This window comes from Somniosus microcephalus, unplaced genomic scaffold (genome assembly GCF_052327205.1).
Source record: "Somniosus microcephalus isolate GS21.2 unplaced genomic scaffold, FLI_Smic_1.0 unresolved_chr2, whole genome shotgun sequence".
NCBI classification, from domain to species: domain Eukaryota; kingdom Metazoa; phylum Chordata; class Chondrichthyes; order Squaliformes; family Somniosidae; genus Somniosus; species Somniosus microcephalus.
The window spans coordinates 78,449,705-78,469,077 of record NW_028225180.1 but is presented as its reverse complement, the minus strand read 5'-3'; the positions used below and the strand labels follow the sequence as shown (position 1 = coordinate 78,469,077).

General features: G+C 51.0%; 1 protein-coding gene across 2 annotated transcripts in view; it reads right to left on the bottom strand.

Annotated features, from left to right (window-relative positions):
• The window catches only part of scyl1 (SCY1-like, kinase-like 1), a 51,553-nt gene that overhangs the window by 13,102 nt on the left and 19,078 nt on the right, over nucleotides 1–19,373 (bottom strand). The window contains exons 6-13 of one of the 2 annotated variants that reach the window (XM_085976099.1): nucleotides 17,958–18,113; nucleotides 16,494–16,652; nucleotides 16,179–16,286; nucleotides 12,764–12,877; nucleotides 12,030–12,185; nucleotides 7,657–7,845; nucleotides 5,383–5,458; nucleotides 4,220–4,411 (exon numbers count right to left, since the gene is read on the bottom strand). In XM_085976099.1, coding sequence (XP_085832225.1) covers nucleotides 4,220–4,411; nucleotides 5,383–5,458; nucleotides 7,657–7,845; nucleotides 12,030–12,185; nucleotides 12,764–12,877; nucleotides 16,179–16,286; nucleotides 16,494–16,652; nucleotides 17,958–18,113 — 1,150 coding nt within the window. The remainder of the gene's footprint in view (nucleotides 1–4,219; nucleotides 4,412–5,382; nucleotides 5,459–7,656; nucleotides 7,846–12,029; nucleotides 12,186–12,763; nucleotides 12,878–16,178; nucleotides 16,287–16,493; nucleotides 16,653–17,957; nucleotides 18,114–19,373) is intronic. The other variant, XM_085976101.1, reaches the window with a different exon arrangement.

The window sequence follows — 19,373 nt, the reverse complement described above, 5'->3', positions numbered from 1 at the left end:
CACACTCATAGCAACAGGAGGAGGCCATTCATCCCCTCGAGCCTGTTTCCATAGAAACAGGAGGGGGCCATTCAGCCCCTCCAGCCTGTTACCATAGAAACATAGAAGATAGGAGCAGGAGTAGGCCATTCGGCCCCTCGAGCCTGCTCCGCAATTCGATGAGATCATGGCTGATCATCCAAACTCAGTACCCCGTACCTGCCTTCTCCCCATATCCCTCGATACCTTTAGCTCTAAGAAATATATCTAACTCCTTCTTGAATATATTTAAAGACTTGGCCTCAACCGCCTTCTGTGGTAGAGAATTCCACAGGTTCACCACTCTCTGGATGAAGAAATTCCTCCTCATCTCTGTCCTAAATGGCTTACCCCTTATCCTTAGACTATGACCCCTGGTTCTGGACTCTCCGACCATCGGGAACATTCTACCTGCATCTAGTTTGTCCAGACCTGTCAGAATTTTATAAGTTTCGATGAGATCCCCTCTCATTCTTCTAAACTCCAGCGAGTATAAGCCCAATCGACCCAATTTCTCCTCATACGTCATTCCTGCCATCCCAGGGATCAGCCTTGTGAATCTTCGCTGAACTCCTTCCATAACAAGAACACCCTTCCTCAGATAAGGTGACCAAAACTGCACACAGTACTCAAGGTGTGGTCTCACCAAGGCCCTGTACAACTGCAGCAGGACATCCTTGCTCCTGTACTCAAACCCTTTTGCTATGAAGGCCAACATACCATTTGCCTTCTTCACCGCCTGCTGCACCTGCATGCTTACCTTCAGCGACTGGTGCACAAGGACACCCAGGTCTCGTTGCACTTCCCCTTCTCCCAATCTATTGCCATTCAGATAATAGTCTGCCTTTCTGTTTTTGACACCAAAGTAGATAACCTCGCATTTATCCACGTTATATTGCATCTGCCACGCTTCTGCCCAATCACCCAACCTGTCCCAATCATCCTTGAGTTTCTTGGTATCCTCCTCGCAGCACACACGCCCACCCAGCTTTGTGTCGTCTGCAAACTTGGAGACATTACATCTAGTTCCCTCGTCTAGATCATTAATGTATATTGTGAATAGCTGGGGTCCAAGGACCGATCCCTGCGGTACCCCACTAGTCACTGCCTGCCACTCAGAAAAAGACCCGTTAATTCCTACTCTCTGCTTTCTGTCCGCCAACCAGTTCTCTATCCAAGTCAATACCTTGCCCCCAATCCCATGTGCCTTAACTTTACACGCTAATCTCTTATGCGGGACCTTATCGAAAGCCTTTTGAAAGTCCAAATACACCACATCTACTGGTTCTCCCTTATGTATTTTCCCAGTTACATCCTCAAAAAATTCCAGTAGATTAGTCAAGCACGATTTACCTTTTGTAAATCCATGTTGACTTTGTCCGATCCGGTCACTGTTTTCCAAGTGCTCAGCTATTACAGCCTTTATAATGGACTCTAGCATTTTCCCCACTACCGATGTCAGGCTTACCGGTCTGTAATTCCCCGCTTTCTCTCTACCACCCTTTTTGAATAGTGGGGTAACATTAGCTACCCTCCAATCCATGGGTACAGTTCCAGATTCCAGCAAATTTTGGAAGATGATCAGCAATGCATCTACTATTTCTAGGGCCACTTCCTTAAGTACCCTAGGATGTAGATTATCAGGCCCTGGGGATTTATCGGCCTTCAATCCCATCAATTTCCCCAACACCATTTCCCTACAAATACTGATTTCTTTCAGTTCCTCCCTCTCATCTGGGAGGTTATTTGTGTCCTCCTTTGTGAAGACAGAACCAAAATATGCATTTAATTGGTCTTCCATTTCTTTGTTCCCCATTATAACTTCCCCTGCTTCTGACTGCAAGGGACCTACACTTGATTTCACTAATCTTTTTCTCTTCACATATCTATAAAAGCTCACAGTCAGTTTTTATGTTCCCTGCAAGCTTACTTTCATATTCTATTTTCCCCTTCTTAATTAATCCCTTTGTCCTCCTTTGTTGAATCCTAAACTGCTCCCAATCCTCAGGGTTACTGCTTTTTCTGGCCAATTTATATGCCCTCTCCTTGGATCTTATGCTATCCCTAATTTCCCTTGATAGCCACGGTTGAGTCACCCTTTTTGTTTTATTCTTATCCCAAACTGGGATGAACAACTTCTGTAGTTCATCCATGCAGTCTTTGAATGTTTGCCATTGCCTATCCACCGTCAACCCTTTGAGTGACATTCCCCAATCAATCCTACCCAATTCGCGCCTCATACCATCGTAGTTTCCTTTATTTAAATTCAGGACCCTAGTCTCTGAGTCAATTACTTCATTCTCCATCCTAATGAAGAATTCTATCATATTATGATCGCTCTGACCCAAGGGGCCTCGTACAAGATTGCTAATTAATCCTCTCTCATTACATAATACCCAGTCTAAGATGGCCTGATCTCTGGTTGGTTCCTCGACATATTGTTCCAGAAAACCATCCCGTAAACATTCTAGGAATTCCTCCTCCACAGTATTTTTACTAATTTGGTTAGCCCAATCTATATGTAAATTAAAGTCACCCACGATGACTGCTGTGCCCTTATTGCACGCGTCTCTAATTTCCCGTTTAATGCCATCCCCAACCTCCGTATTACTGTTTGGAGGTCTATATACCACTCCCACTAACGTTTTCTGCTCCTTGATATTTCTCAGTTCTACTCATACAGATTCCGCATCATCAGAGTTAATATCCTTCCTTTCAATTGTGTTAATCCCCTCTTTAACCAGCAATGCTACCCCACCTCCCTTTCTTTTTTGCCTATCCTTCCTAAATATTGAATACCCCTGGATGTTGAGTTCCCAGCCTTGGCCATCCTGGAGCCATGTTTCTGTAATCCCAATCAAATCATATTCGTTTACCTCTATTTGCGCAGCTAATTCATCCACCTTATTACGAATGCTCCTCGCATTAAGACACAAAGCCTTCAGGCTTGTTTTTTTAACGCTCTCAGACCTACATGAATTATTATTTACTGTGACCATGTTTGATTTAAACCGTTGAGTTCTTTGCCTTCTAATTTTGTTTTTCTCCTTCCTGTCTTTTGCTTTTTTCCTCGTTTCCCTTTCCTCTGTCTCCCTGCTCAGGTTCCCAACCCCCTGCCACTTTAGTTTAAACCCTCCCCAACAGCACTAGCAAACACTCCCCCTTGGACATCGGTCCCGGCCCTGCCCAGGTGCAAACCGTCCCGTTTGTACTGGTCCCACCTCTCCCAGAACCAGTTCCAATGTCCAAGGAATTTGAATCCCTCCCCCTTGCACCATTCCTCTAGCCACGTATTCATTTGAAATATCCTCCTATTTCTACTCTGACTAGCACGTGGCACTGGTAGCAATCCTGAGATTACTACCTATGAGGTCCTATTTTTTAATTTACCTCCTAACTCCCTATATTCTGCTTTTAGGACCTCATCCCGTTTTTTAACTATATCGTTGGTGCCTATGTGCACGGAACAGGAGGAGGCCATCCAGCCCCTCGAGCCTGTTTCCATAGAAACAGGAGGAGGCCATTCAGCCCCCCTCGAGCCTGTTAACATAGCAACAGGAGGAGGCCATTCATCCCCTCGAGCCTGTTACCATAGGAACAGGAGGAGGCCATTCAGCGCCTCCAGCCTGTTCCGCCATTCAATGAGATCATGGCTGATCTGTGACCCAACTCCATCTACCAGCCTTTGCCCCGAATCCCTTAATACCTTTGGTTAACAGAAATCTATCAATCGCAGATTTAAAATTAACAATTGACCCAGCATTGCGGAAGAGCGTTCCAAACTTCTACCACCCTTTGCGTGTAGAAGCGTTTATTCTGTGGGTAAAGAAGTTTCTCCTGAATTCCCTATTGGATCTATTAGTGACGATCTTATATTGATGGCCCCTAGTTCTGGTCTCCCCCACAAGTGGAAACAGCTTCTCTTCATGTCTACCCTATCGAACCTGTTCATAATCTTAAAGACCGCTATCAGGTCACCCCCTCAGCCTTCTCTTTTCTGTAGAAAAGAGCCCCAGCCTGTTCATCCTTTCCTGATAGTGTCCTGGTATCATTCTCGTAAAGCTCTTTTGCACCTTCTCCAGCGGCTCTACATCCTTTTTATAAAATGGAGACCAGAACTGTTCACGCATACGACTGAACAAAGTCAAACACAGATGGCAAAAGGCAGCGGGAATCCGCAGACAAAAAAAAAAATCACAACCTTCTCGCGTTTCAGGGGTGGCTCCAGGTGCCTGCACCGCGGCGGGCTGTCCTTCCGCCGGCTGCCCTCCCGCCGCCGGGCTTCCTCGGATAAACTTCGACGTGAGAGTGGAGACTCCGGTGACGGCCCAGCCAGCCCAGCTGCCGGCCAGGACACCGGTGGGACTCGCCGAAGCAGAGTTGACATCCTTCTCTGCGAACGACAAGACGACGACAAGCGTTTCATTGAGGGGAGCAAATGCCCACAAGCTCAGGGTCAGCTCCAATGTCCCCTTGAATTTTTTTGTGTGCGCGTGCTTCCTTTAAGTGCATGCGCGGTTATTTCCACTGAAGAGCCGGTGAGCGGCTTGCGCTGGACCGCCAGACCGCTGCGCGGCTTGGCGGGAATGTTGGTCAGGTCCCTTTGTGCAAGATCCCACAAACAGCAATAAGATAAACGATCAGTTAATGTGCTCCCCCACCCCGCCCCACCTCCTATGGGCAGTAAGACGGGGCCTCGGTTTAACGCCTCCTCCGATACTGCAGCGCTCCCAGAGTGCGGCACTGGCGCGCCGGCCGAGATTATGGGCTGAAGCGAGGCGCGGAGCCACCACCTTTTTTCCACTCAAGAGGCAGGAGTGCTACCCACTGAGCCATGGCCGACACTTGCATGCAACCTGGCCTGCCCGACGCTGGGTGTAGGAACAAACGAGAGGAGCGCATGTCGTGCCCAGTTGGGATGGGCGAAGGATGCACGACATTAGAGATGGGCAATAAATGCTGGGCCTTGCCAGCGACGTCCACATACATCCCACGAACGAATAAAAAAAAAGTTGTACCAAGCATCGAGTGGCCTGTTCAAAAACAGCCCAGGGAAACGCGAAACTTTTTTTTTTGGTGGGTCCAGTCGAAGGGTTCCGCCTCCTTCCCCACCCAGCTCAGAACGGGAGCTGACCGACCGACATCCTGCCCTCCCACAGACAGTGAGCTGCCCGTTAGCCATCCCGTTAGTTAAGGTCTGGTGCACTGCAGGGACTGTGGTAATCACGGGAGGTGCCCAGAGGGAGGGGGGGGGGGGGGGTTGGTGGAGAAGGAAGGGTCAAAGATCAGGTCACTGCTGCTTACCCCTCCCACCCAAAGCACCTCACCTCTCAACCCCGCCAACATTCCCACTTGCACACTCACCCACTTCAAGGAGCTTGGACGGATCCTCCGAGACCATCTCCAACTTTGCCAGGAAACTCCGGATTGCCTTAAAGGCCTGCAAGGACGTTGGAGAAATATATATGAATGGGCTGGGGAGGAGGGCTTCAAAATGCTAGTTATTGGGAACTGAAAGGCAACTGGTCAGTGCCAGCACTTGCAAAGTACCACGGCACCCACCACACTCACGGCACCCACCACACTCACACGCCCCCTCGGACACTTTCTCTATCCAGCTCCCTCTTCAACTTGCTGACTACAGGAAACTTTGAGTTATCCGGAGGCGAACCATCCGGCAAGCTGGAGCCACCGGCAAAAATCAGGAGCCGTTTTTTATTCTTTTCGTTTGTTTTCTTTGCTTTTTTTCCCCCCCAGTCAAGCACTGCAAGGTCTGTAGCTATAGCAACAGCTTCAGCTACAGACGCTTGCAGCTGCACCCGACTGTTTAGAAGCTGTTGCTAAGCAACAGTGTTTGTTGTCAGATACGGAGACAAGAATCTCCGTATCTTTCAACATTAACACTGGTTTGTCCGGCAGTTTTGAGGGAACGGCAGCAGCTCGGTCCCGTCGGTGCCGGATAGCACAAAGTTTCCTGTATAACTGTCGCCGTACACAAACTTCCCCTCGGTGTAAAGTTGACACCGTGTGCTCGCTTTCCCCCTTCTGGGTGTCTGCCTCCCTGCTGTGGAGTTCGTGTGTGGAGTTTGATTACGTCAAAGAGAACATCTCTCAATATTAATCACCGCTCCTCATAAGAACATCAGAAACAAGAGCAGGAGTCGTCCATTCGGCCCCTCGAGCCTGCTCCGCCATTCAATAAGATCATGGCTGATCCAATCTTGGCCTCAACTCCACTTTCCCGCTCTCTCCCCATACCCCGTGACTCCCTCGTAGTTCAAATGTCTGTCAATCTCCACCGTGAATATAGTCAATGACCCAGCCTCTACAGCTCTCTGGGGTAGAGAATTCCAAAGATTCATGACCCTCTGAGGGAAGAAATTCCTCCTCATCTCCATTTTAAATGGGCGACCCCTTATCCTGAGACTATGCCCCCTCGTTCTAGATTCCCCCACCAGGGGAAACACCCTCTCAGCATCAGAATCTTATATGTTTCAATAAGATCACCTCTCATTCTTCTAAACTATATGAGTATAGGCCCAACCTGCTCAACCTTTCGTCATACGTCAACCCCTTCATCCCAGGAATCAACCTCGTGAACCTTCTCTGCACTGCCTCCAAGGCAAGTATATCCTTCCTTAAATATGGAGACCACAACTGTACGCAGTACTCCAGGTGCAGAGTATTGCATACTGCTCTTAATTCCACGTCGCGCGACTCAAATGATCCGACAGTTCCATTTTAACGTCACAAGGTTTTCTGTGTTATTTACTTTGCTTACATCAAATTATTGGGCAACTTCGGTCGGCAGTAGGCTATATACCCTTCAGACTGGGTGTCCAGGCTTGTGTCTTTGTGGCTCCATCGAACGGCGCGTACCCGTGTAGAAAGTTCGGATTCAGCACAGGCACGGTTCGCTGCTGTAAGATTGTACAATCCGAACTCTCGGATATCTCCAGTTACTGATATGAATAGATCTTCAGTGTCTGACTTTATCCAGCAACAGTGCCAAGATCAGCCCTTTCCAAACCTCCAGGCCCACAGAACTCAGACAGGAGACACCAGCGAGCGAGAAAGACGAGGGTAAACTGGACCCAGTTGCCCGGGCTTCATGTGGCCCTTGGGCCATAGCTGGGACACTCCTGCCTTGACATCTCAATAAGATCTGCCCGGACCTTTTGTCCGGGGTAAAATTCCAGTTCTCGTATTAGGGACGCAAGAAATAGGAGCAGGAGTGGGCCAGACGGCCCTTCGAGCCTGTTCCGCCATTCAATAATATCATGGCAGATCTTCGACCTCAACTCCACTTTCCTGCACTATTCCTTGATTCCAAAAATCTATTGATCTCAGCCTTGAATATACTCAACGACTGAGCATCCACAGCCCTCTGGGGTAGAGAATTCCAAAGATTCACCACCCTCTGAGTGAAGAAATTCCTCCTCATGGCCGACACCTTATCCCGAGACTGTGACCCCTGGTTCTAGACTCTCCAGCCATGGGGGAAACATCCTCTCAGCATCTACCCTGTCAATCCCCTTCAGAATCTTATATGTTTCAATCAGACCACCTCTCATTCTTCTAAACTCCAGAGAATACAAGCTCAGTCTACTCAATCTCTCCCCTTAAGAGGCTGCTTACCTGATCTCGCACATTCTTGTCAGGATCCACTGCCAACGGACTCAGCACTAGAAGGATTTTGTAAGCACAGTCACGGACTGAATAGCAATTGTGGGTGGCAGCAAATCCCAGGACGCCAGCAGCCCTGGAGGGAGCAAATGGATCCTTTGTTGCTCGGGAGAAGGCGGAGAGGAGAACTCTCTGCCGTGTCTGCAAAAGAAAACAACTGAAATCCTAATCTGTGACAGAACAGAGCAACGTTATACCATGCTACAGTGGTTTGTGGGTGTTTCTGAATGGGGAACAAATATTCACACACTCCCGGGGAACTCCTTCAAATATTGACACACTCCCGGGGAACCCCTACAAATATTCACACACTCCCGGGGAACCCCTTCAAATATTCACACACTCCCGGTGACCCCCTACAAATATTCACACACTCCCGGTGACCCCCTACAAATATTCACACACTCCCGGTGACCCCCTACAAATATTCACACACTCGCGGGGACCCCCTACAAATATTCACACACTCCCGGTGACCCCCTACAAATATTCACACACTCCCGGGGAACCCCTTCAAATATTCACACACTCCCGGTGACCCCCTACAAATATTCACACACTCCCGGGGAACCCCTTCAAATATATTCACACTCCCGGTGACCCCCTACAAATATTCACACACTCCCGGGGAACCCCTTCAAATATTCACACACTCCCGGGGACCCCCTACAAATATTCACACACTCCCGGTGACCCCCTACAAATATTCACACACTCCCGGTGACCCCCTACAAATATTCACACACTCCCGGTGACCCCCTACAAATATTCACACACTCCCGGGGAACCCCTTCAAATATTCACACACTCCCGGGGAACCCCTACAAATATTCACACACTCCCGGGGAACCCCTACAAATATTCACACACTCCCGGGGAACCCCTTCAAATATTCACACACTCCCGGTGACCCCCTACAAATATTCACACACTCCCGGGGAACCCCTTCAAATATATTCACACTCCCGGTGACCCCCTACAAATATTCACACACTCCCGGGGAACCCCTTCAAATATTCACACACTCCCGGGGACCCCCTACAAATATTCACACACTCCCGGGGACCCCCTACAAATATTCACACACTCCCGGGGACCCCCTACAAATATTCACACACTCCCGGGGAACCCCTTCAAATATTGACACACTCCCGGGGAACCCCTACAAATATTCACACACTCCCGGGGAACCCCTACAAATATTCACACACTCCCGGGAACCCCTTCAAATATATTCACACTCCCGGTGACCCCCTACAAATATTCACACACTCCCGGGGACCCCCTACAAATATTCACACACTCCCGGGGAACCCCTACAAATATTCACACACTCCCGGGGACCCCCTTCAAATATATTCACACACTCCCGGGGACCCCCTACAAATATTCACACACTCCCGGGGACCCCCTACAAATATTCACACACTCCCGGGGAACCCCTTCAAATATTGACACACTCCCGGGGAACCCCTACAAATATTCACACACTCCCGGGGAACCCCTACAAATATTCACACACTCCCGGGGAACCCCTTCAAATATTCACACACTCCCGGGGAACCCCTACAAATATTCACACACTCCCGGGGAACCCCTACAAATATTCACACACTCCCGGGGAACCCCTTCAAATATTCACACACTCCCGGGGAACCCCTACAAATATTCACACACTCCCGGGGACCCCTACAAATATTCACACACTCCTGGGGAACCCCTTCAAATATATTCACACTCCCGGTGACCCCCTACAAATATTCACACACTCCCGGGGACCCCCTACAAATATTCACACACTCCCGGGGAACCCCTACAAATATTCACACACTCCCGGGGAACCCCTTCAAATATATTCACACTCCCGGTGACCCCCTACAAATATTCACACACTCCCGGGGAACCCCTACAAATATTCACACACTCCCGGGGAACCCCTACAAATATTCACACACTCCCGGGGACCCCCTACAAATATTCACACACTCCCGGTGACCCCCTACAAATATTCACACACTCCCGGGAACCCCTTCAAATATATTCACACTCCCGGTGACCCCCTACAAATATTCACACACTCCCGGGGACCCCCTACAAATATTCACACACTCCCGGGGAACCCCTACAAATATTCACACACTCCCGGGGAACCCCTACAAATATTCACACACTCCCGGGGAACCCCTACAAATATTCACACACTCCCGGGGACCCCCTACAAATATTCACACACTCCCGGGGAACCCCTACAAATATTCACACTCCCGGGGAACCCCTACAAATATTCACACACTCCCGGGGACCCCTACAAATATTCACACACTCCCGGGGACCCCTACAAATATTCACACACTCCTGGGGAACCCCTTCAAATATATTCACACTCCCGGTGACCCCCTACAAATATTCACACACTCCCGGGGACCCCCTACAAATATTCACACACTCCCGGGGAACCCCTACAAATATTCACACACTCCCGGGGAACCCCTACAAATATTCACACACTCCCGGGGAACCCCTTCAAATATATTCACACTCCCGGTGACCCCCTACAAATATTCACACACTCCCGGTGACCCCCTACAAATATTCACACACTCCCGGGGACCCCCTTCAAATATATTCACACACTCCCGGGGACCCCCTACAAATATTCACACACTCCCGGGGAACCCCTACAAATAGTCACACACTCCCGGGGAACCCCTACAAATATTCACACACTCCCGGGGAACCCCTACAAATATTCACACACTCCCGGGGACCCCCTACAAATATTCACACACTCCCGGGGACCCCCTACAAATATTCACACACTCCCGGGGAACCCCTACAAATATTCACACACTCCCGGGGAACCCCTTCAAATATTGACACACTCCCGGGGAACCCCTACAAATATTCACACACTCCCGGGGAACACCTACAAATATTCACACACTCCCGGGGACCCCCTACAAATATTCACACACTCCCGGGGAACCCCTTCAAATATTGACACACTCCCGGGGAACCCCTACAAATATTCACACACTCCCGGGGACCCCCTACAAATATTCACACACTCCCGGGGAACCCCTTCAAATATTCACACTCCCGGGGACCCCCTACAAATATTCACACTCCCGGGGACCCCCTACAAATATTCACACACTCCCGGGGAACCCCTTCAAATATTCACACACTCCCGGGGAACCCCTACAAATATTCACACACTCCCGGGGACCCCCTACAAATATTCACACTCCCGGGGACCCCCTACAAATATTCACACACTCCCGGGGACCCCCTACCAATATTCACACACTCCCGGGGACCCCTACAAATATTCACACACTCCCGGGGACCCCCTACCAATATTCACACACTCCCGGGGACCCCTACAAATATTCACACACTCCCGGGGACCCGCTACAAATATTCACACACTCCCGGGGAACCCCTTCAAATATTCACACACTCCCGGGGACCCCCTACCAATATTGACACACTCCCGGGGACCCCCTACCAATATTGACACACTCCCGGGGACCCCCTACAAATATTCACACACTCCCGGGGACCCCCTACCAATATTGACACACTCCCGGGGACCCCCTACCAATATTGACACACTCCCGGGGACCCCCTACAAATATTCACACACTCCCGGGGACCCCCTACCAATATTGACACACTCCTGGGAACCCCTACAAATATTCACACACTCCTGGGACCCCCTACCAATATTGACACACTCCTGGGAACCCCTACAAATATTCACACACTCCCGGTGAACCCCTACAAATATTCACACACTCCCGGGGAACCCCTACAAATACTGACACTCTCCTGGGGACCCTGTCCTAATTTTTTGATAATGTCAGCTATCCAAACAGTGCTGTAGTTGCAGAAAACATTTTTGAATAGAACAAATCGGTCATTCAAGCAACACAGAGGTACGGAATACAGGAGTTAGCGTGGCAGCTCACAGTATGGCTGGCTCCAGAAGGTCGGGAATCTGATGCGTGAGCACACCCGGTGCCTCAGTGGGTAAATGCCCCGTCCCTGTGTAGTGCTGAACCACAGGTTTCGAGGTAGTTCATTTCAGTCAGGCCGCACTGGGGAAGGGACTCCTGCTCCTGACAGCTGCCCTGTGAGCCCCCGGTGGACAGCGTGCTTGCCTGGCCTTTGGGAGAGGGTCAGGGTTGGCATTGTGACTTCCCCCCCCCATGGCCAAAGGCCCCACCAACACTCACTGCCTAGGCACCAGAAAGATGCCTCTTGGGCGGAGGAACGCACCCCAGCAGAGGAGCAAGGGAACGTAGATCGCCGGTACTTACATTGGCGTTGAGATAGGAAGAGATCTTCCCCAAGCAGACGGTGGTGTTGCAGCGAATGGGGCCTTGATCGTCCTTGGCCTGCAGCCGGGCAAAGTGTTTCATCAGCTCCACGTTCAGGTTGTTATCGTTGAGCTTCGGGGCGAGCAGCAGCATCGACTAGAACCGAGAATAAGCAGAGAGAACTCAGCAAAAAAAAAACAGGTGGCGGGCGGGGTTTGAGCCCCCGCACCAGGACTCGAGCTCTGTAATCTCAGGGGGACGCAGCGAGGGCAGCACTGAGGGAGCACTGCCAGAGATACCACCCTTCGGATGAAACGTTAGAAAGACTTGCATTTATACAGCGCCCTGCACAACTAATCAGAAATGGAATGGCCCACGCCCGCCTCCCCAACAGCGGGCCCACGCCCGCCTCCCCACCGGCCCACGCCCCAATGGGCCCATCCACAATGGCCCACGCCCGGCTAGTGACTAACGCACTGGCAGAGTTATCTGCCAGCCCTCGGTGACAGGTCTACCCTCCTCGTCCCCCCAAGGCTAGCTTGTTAATCAACAGCAGGGTCCCACAGTGCGGTGGCCCTGCCTGTCTCACGGTCTCTCTGCCACAGAGGGTTGTCGGGATTCAGAGCTTCCAACGCCAGGCACGTCATCAATCCCCACCACCCCCCCACACCTCCCTCCAAAGAAAGCCCTGCCCTTGCCGTGTGAGCAAGTATGTGAAATCCAACAGCACGAACCTTCACCGTCTGCTCTCTGATGGCGGGATTGGTGTCCATGAAGCCGTGCACGATGTGGGGGAAAATCTGCGCGTTCACCGTCGCCTCGTTCAGGTACTGGATAAACTGCTCCATCTGAAACGGCATCGCACGGCACAGGTAATTTGCTGCTCGCGGGATCTTGCGCGGCGCAAAAATGGCTGCCGCCTTTCCCTGTACATCAACAGTCTTCCAACTAATTAACTGCACGCCACGCTCAGGCTCGGGATAGAAGGCCGTGGGCTCGAGCCGCACTCTAGGACTCGAGCCCCTGATCTAGGCGGTCGCTCCGGTGCAGCACTGAGGGAGTGCTGCATGGCCGGAGGTGCTGTTCTTCAGATGATACCTGGGGCTACAAGGGTTACATTATGAGGACACGTTGCTTTGACTAGGCTTGCAATCCCTCGAGTTTAGAAGATTGAGGGGTGATCTAGTTGAGGTGTTTAAGATGGTTGAAGGATTTGATAGGGTAGATATGGAGAGAAACTATTTCCTCTGGTGGGGGGAGTCCAGAACACGGGGGCCGTAACCTTAAAATTAGAGCCAGGCCGTTCAGGGGTGATGTCAGGAAGCACTTCTTCACACAAAGGGTGGTGGAAATCTGGAACTCTCTCCCCCAAAAAGCTGTGGAGGTTGGGGGTCAATTGAAAATGTCAAAACTGAGATGGGTAGATCTTTGTTGGGTGAGGGTATTAAGGGTCACGGAACCAAAGCAGGTAGATGGAGTCGAGGTACAGATCAGCTGTGATCTGATTGAATGGCGGAGCAGGCTCGAGGGGCTGAATGGCCGACTCCTGCTCCTAAACCGAGGTTCCTGCTCAGGTGGATGTAAAAGATCCCTTGCTGTGCGCAAATTGGCAGCTGCATTTTCTTGCATGACCTCAATGACTGCACTTCCAACGTAATTCATTGGCTGTTGAGCACTTTGGGACGTCCTGAGGATCTGAAAGGCGCTGTAGAAATGAAATTTTTTCATTTGTGTCTACAGAATTGCTTTGAGAAGCTTAAAAGACCTGCATTTCTCCAGCGCCTTTCACCTCAGGACGTCCCAAAGCGCTTTACAGCTTTTGAAGTGTGGTCACTGTTGTAATGTAGGAAACGTGGCAGCCAATTTGCGCACAGCAAGCTCCCACAGACAGCAATGTGATAATGACCAGATCATCTGTTTTTTAGTGATGTTGGTTGAGGGATAAATATTGGGCCCAGGACACCGGGGAGAACTCCCCTGCTCTTCTTCCAATAGTGGCCGTGGGATCTTATACATCCACCTGAGAGAGCAGACAGGGTTTAACATCTCGTCCAAAAGACGGCACCTCCGACAGTGCGGTGCTCCCTCAGTACAGCGCTCCCTCAGTACTGACCCTCCGACAGTGCGGCACTCCCTCAGTACTGCCCCTCCGACAGTACGGCGCTCCCTCAGTACTGACCCTCCGACAGTGCGGTGCCCCCTCAGTATTGACCCTCCGACAGTACGGCGCTCCCTCAGTACTGCCCCTCCGACAGTGCGGCGCTCCCTCAGCAATGCCCCTCCGACAGTGCGGCGCTCCCTCAGTACCGCCCTGGAGTGTCAGCCTAGATTTTTGTGCTCAGATCTCTGCAGTGGGACTTGAACCCACGACCTTCTGACTCAGGAGCGAGAGCGAGAGAGAGAAAGTGCGGCCCACTGAGCCACGGCTGACACTTTAAGAGGCTTTATAAAATGCTATATAAATGAAGTGATCGGGAGAGAGGCAGGGCGAGAGATGGGGGTAAAGAAACAGAATGGGAGGTCAGGGAGGTGCAGCCAGATGAACACATTTTAATAATGCAAAGTTCCCCGACCTCACTACAATTAAACACCGATGAGTTTCAGCTGGGTTTACTTCATAACTTTACGGCCTTAAATTGACACCCCTCCACCGTAGCAGGATGACGTGATGCGCGTTACACTAAAGCACAGCCAGAAAGCCAGTCATTGCCTGCTGGTTCCTTCAGGCACTGGGGTGGGGGGGGGGGGGGGGGGGGGGAAGCAATGCATTTTCAAGCAGCTATCAAAGCACAGGGAACAAGCACTTCAATTGACCTGAAGTTGTGCCGATTTACAGCACTTCGATATTTTTCATCTTAAAGGGGCAGGCCCGCTGACAAACAGCTCCACTTATGCAGCAGGGTAATACACTGCGACTTACATGAAACACAAAAAGTTAGCAAGCAGGTACAGCAAGTAATTAGGAAGGCTAATGGAATGTTGGCCTTTATTGCAAGGGGTATGGAGTATAAAAGTAGGGAAGTTTTGATGCAACTTTACGGGGCGCTGGTGAGACCGCACCTGGAGTACTGCGTACAGTTTTGGTCTCCATATTTAAGGAAGGATATCCTTGCATTGGAGGCAGTGCAGAGAAGGTTCACCGGGTTGATTCCTGGGATGAAGGGGTTGACGTATGACGAAAGGTTGAGCATGTTGGGTCTATACTCATTGGAGTTTAGAAGAATGAGAGATGATCTTATTGAAACATATCAGATTCTGAGGGGGATTCCCGACAGGGTGGATGCAGAGAGGATGTTTCCCCTCGTGGGGGAATCTAGAACTAGGGGACACAGTCTCAGAATAAGGGGTCGCCCATTTAAGACGGAGATGAGGAGAAATTTCTTCTCTCAGGGTCGTGAATCTTTGGAATTCTCTACCCCAGAGGGCTGTGGAGGCTGGGTCACTGAATATATTCAAGGCAGAGATTGACAGGCATTGAACTACAAGGGGAGTCGAGGGTTATGGGGAGAGAGCGGGAAAGCGGTGTTGAGGCCAAGATTGGATCAGCCGTGATCTTATTGAATGGCGGAGCCGGCTCGAGGGGCCGACTGGCCGACTCCTGCTTCTTATGTTCTTACTACGAGCAACGACACGGTGCTCTAAGCATGCCTGGTCGCTCTTAATTCTAACACTGGCTGAAACATTTGCTTTGCTTGTGCATTTCGTCAGCCACAGCACCATCACCTTGCACTGAGAGGCCTACCTTCACCTTTAACGCAGCAAAATGTGTCCCAAGGCGCTTCACAGGAGCATTAGCAAACAAACATTGGACACCGAGCAGCACAAGGAGATATCAGGGCAGGCGACCAAAAGCTTGGCCAAAGAGGTCGGTTTTAAGGAGCGTCTTAAAACGGGAGAGGCGGAGAGGTTTAGGGAGGGAATTCCAGAGCTTAGGCCCCCGGCGGCTGAAGGCACGGCCGCCAATGGTGAAGCGATTAAAATAAGGGATGCGCAAGAGGCCAGAATTGGAGGAGCGCAGAGATCTCGGAGGGTTGTGGGGCTGGAGGAGGTTAGAGATAGGGAGTGGTCGAGGAGGGATTTTGAACACGAGGATGGGAATTTTAAAATCGAGGGGTTGTCGCACAATGTTCCAAAACCATCGTCACAGACCTGCTGCAGCAGACGGATCCTCATGGCTCTGTCCGTTGACGAAAACATTTTGACCACAACAGGGATGATTTTCTGCTGATATTCTTCCGCACTGAGGAATTTCCCCACCTGCGGAGGCAACACTGAAACATAAATGCGTTTTGCCCCTTAAAAATCAGCTCTTCCAATTCTGTACGCCACACCCAATGAAGTGTTACGGTACGTGTTCCCCGCACTAAAGGCACTGACTCGTGCTACAGTACTCGTACTCCCCCACCCCCCCAACACAAGAATTCACAGACTGCTATGAAGAGCAGCACAGACATCTGGACTTACCTTGAAGAGTGGAGTGAGGATGACGGCTCCGGCGCTGCCAAACTCAAACGCTGTCAGCAGCTGCGGGAGGATCTTGTGCTTGCAAAAATCTTCCGGGAAGTCGTCTAGCTGCGAACTCAGCTCCGAGATAAAATTCTGCCGTTCGACCGGCTCCTTAATCTGCAGACGTGAGAGAGAGGGAGGGAGAGATGGAGCTTGTCAAATTCAGAGCACAACCACAGCCCACCAACCTGAGCCGGCAGAGTTACACCGACAGACACAGGACTTGCGTTTCTCCAGCCCCTTTCACAACCTCAGGACGTCCCAAAGCACTTTACAGCCAATGAAGGACTTATTGAACTGTGGTCACTGTTGTAATATAGGAAACGTGGCAGCCAATTTGCGCACAGCAAGCTCCCACAAACAGCAATGTGATAATGACCAGATCATCTGTTTTAGTGATGTTGGTTGAGGGATATGTGTTGACACCAGGGAGAACTCTCCTGTACTTCTATGAAGTTGGGCCACGGGACCAGACGGGGGGACAGATGGGGCCTCGCTTTAACGTCTCATCCGAAAGACGGCACCTCCGACAGTGCGGCGCTCCCTCAGTACTGCCCCTCCGACAGTGCGGCGCTCCCTCAGTACTGCCCCTCCGACAGTGCGGCGCTCCCTCAGTACTGCCCCTCGGACAGTGCGGCGCTCCCTCAGTACTGCCCCTCGGACAGTGCGGCGCTCCCTCAGTACTGCCCCTCCGACAGTGCGGCGCTCCCTCAGCACTGCCCCTCCGACAGTGCGGCGCTCCCTCAGTACTGCCCCTCTGACAGTGCGGCGCTCCCTCAGTACTGCCCCTCTGACAGTGCGGCGCTCCCTCAGTACTGCACTGGGAGTGTCAGCCTGGATTGTTGTGCTCAAGTCTCTGGAGTGGGACTCGAACCCACAACCTTCTGGCTCAGGAGGCGGGAGTGCCATCAGCCTGATTAATATATCTATGAAATCAGTCTCCTTTTTCCTTCAGTATTAACTCTGCACACGCACATAGTTGGATCTGTGGGTGCGGGAAATGCAGTTTTTAGCTTTTCATAAATGTTAGGAATTAAAAATTCAATTTCTTCCTCCCCCCCGCTCACTGTAATCATTCTTGCCCCATATATTTCCCCCGAATTTGTGGGGAAAACGGATAATTTCACATTTCCCCACGTTATACGCCATCTGCCACTTTCGTGCCCAATCACGTAACCAGTCTAAAATCCCTCTATCTATATATGAGGAGTTCCCATTCCCAGCACATCACGGAGGAGCTGGGACCAGCAGCGGGAACTGCATCAAGGACCAAGCGGCAGTGCCTCCTGGGGACTGGGAAGGAGGAGAGGAGCCGCAGGTCGCGAATACCGTGTGCTGGAGCAACACAATCTCACCGGGACCATGCTCCTGGTGAACCGAGGACCCGCTTGTAACAGACACACGCCTCCCGCCCGGACTGACCTGAATCTCCTCCAGGAAGAGGTTGGTTTCGATAAACCTGTTGCTCATGAAACCATTAGGCCCCCGGCAACTCTGCAGAAATTTGGCCGGATTTGGCCTGATTTTGGGATTAGCGCCGACCAGCTCACAGTAATGGGGAACAAGAGACTTCGGGATCTGAAAGAAAGAAACGAGGAGAAGGAAAAATAACTTTAAAAGTAGCCAACGCCCAGCGCTCGTAAGTAAAGGAAACATAATTCAACTCCAGCTCCTTTATTTAAAGCTCGCGGCAAATTTCGGCACCAGCTCCAGCGCTGATTCGCGCTGCGGTTCAGTTTGAAGATCACCGGACAGCCAATGCACCCTCTTATTTTAGTTTTGGTGCGTGGTCCCTCCCATATAGAAGCCGGTGAGCGGCCTGCGCGGGTCCTCCAGTGGCCCTTCGCCGTTGGCGGGTGCTGGCAGGCTACTCGACTGTGGGGGCGGCACAGCAGGGCCCAGCCGCACCCTCGACCAAGGTCGGCACGCATGTGCATTCCAGCGAGTTAGTGAACAGCGATCGGGAGCAGGAACCCTGGGTGGGTTTTCCCTCCTTTGTTGGCCCAGGGCTGCCGAGATCAGCTAACCAAGGACAGACTGGGCACCGGACTCGGGCCTTCTTTTCAACTCTCTTACCGAAACCATGCCGATTACCAACGTGATGGGGCCTGGCACTAACTGCGTCCAGTTCTGGTCACCACATTACAGGAAGGGTGTGATCGCACTGGAGAGGGTACAGAGGAGATTTACGAGGATGTTGCCAGGACTGGAGAATTTTAGCTATGAGGAAAGATTGGACAGGCTGGGGTTGTTTTCTTTGGAACAGAGGAGGCCGAGGGGAGATTTAATTGAGGTGTATAAAATTATGAGGGGCCTAGATAGAGTGGATAGGAAGGACCTATTTCCCTCAGCAGAGAGGTCAATAACCAGGGGGCAGAGATTTAAAGTAATTGTTAGAAGGATTAGAGGAGAGTTGAGGAGAACTTTTTTCACCCAGAGGGTGGTGGGGGTCTGGAACTCACTGCCTGAAAGGGTGGGAGAGGCAGAAACCCTCATCACATTTAAAAAGCACTTGGATATGCACTTGAAGTGCCGTAACCTACAGGGCTACGGACCAAGAGCTGGAAAGTGGGATTAGGCTGGAGAGCTCTTTGTCGGCCGGCACGGACGTGATGGGCCAAATGTCCTCCTCCTGTGTCGTAAACCGCTACGATTCTATGATTGCAACAGCTTAGGATTCAGTGACTTTGCTCTGCAGATATACTGGCTTACCTTAAAGCTAATTTAGCACACTGGTACACCTACACTACAGGGAAAATCATACTCAACCAATACTCTTCAACGCTCGCTGATGTGATCCTTGTGCGATACTCTGAAATACAACAACCATGCATTTGT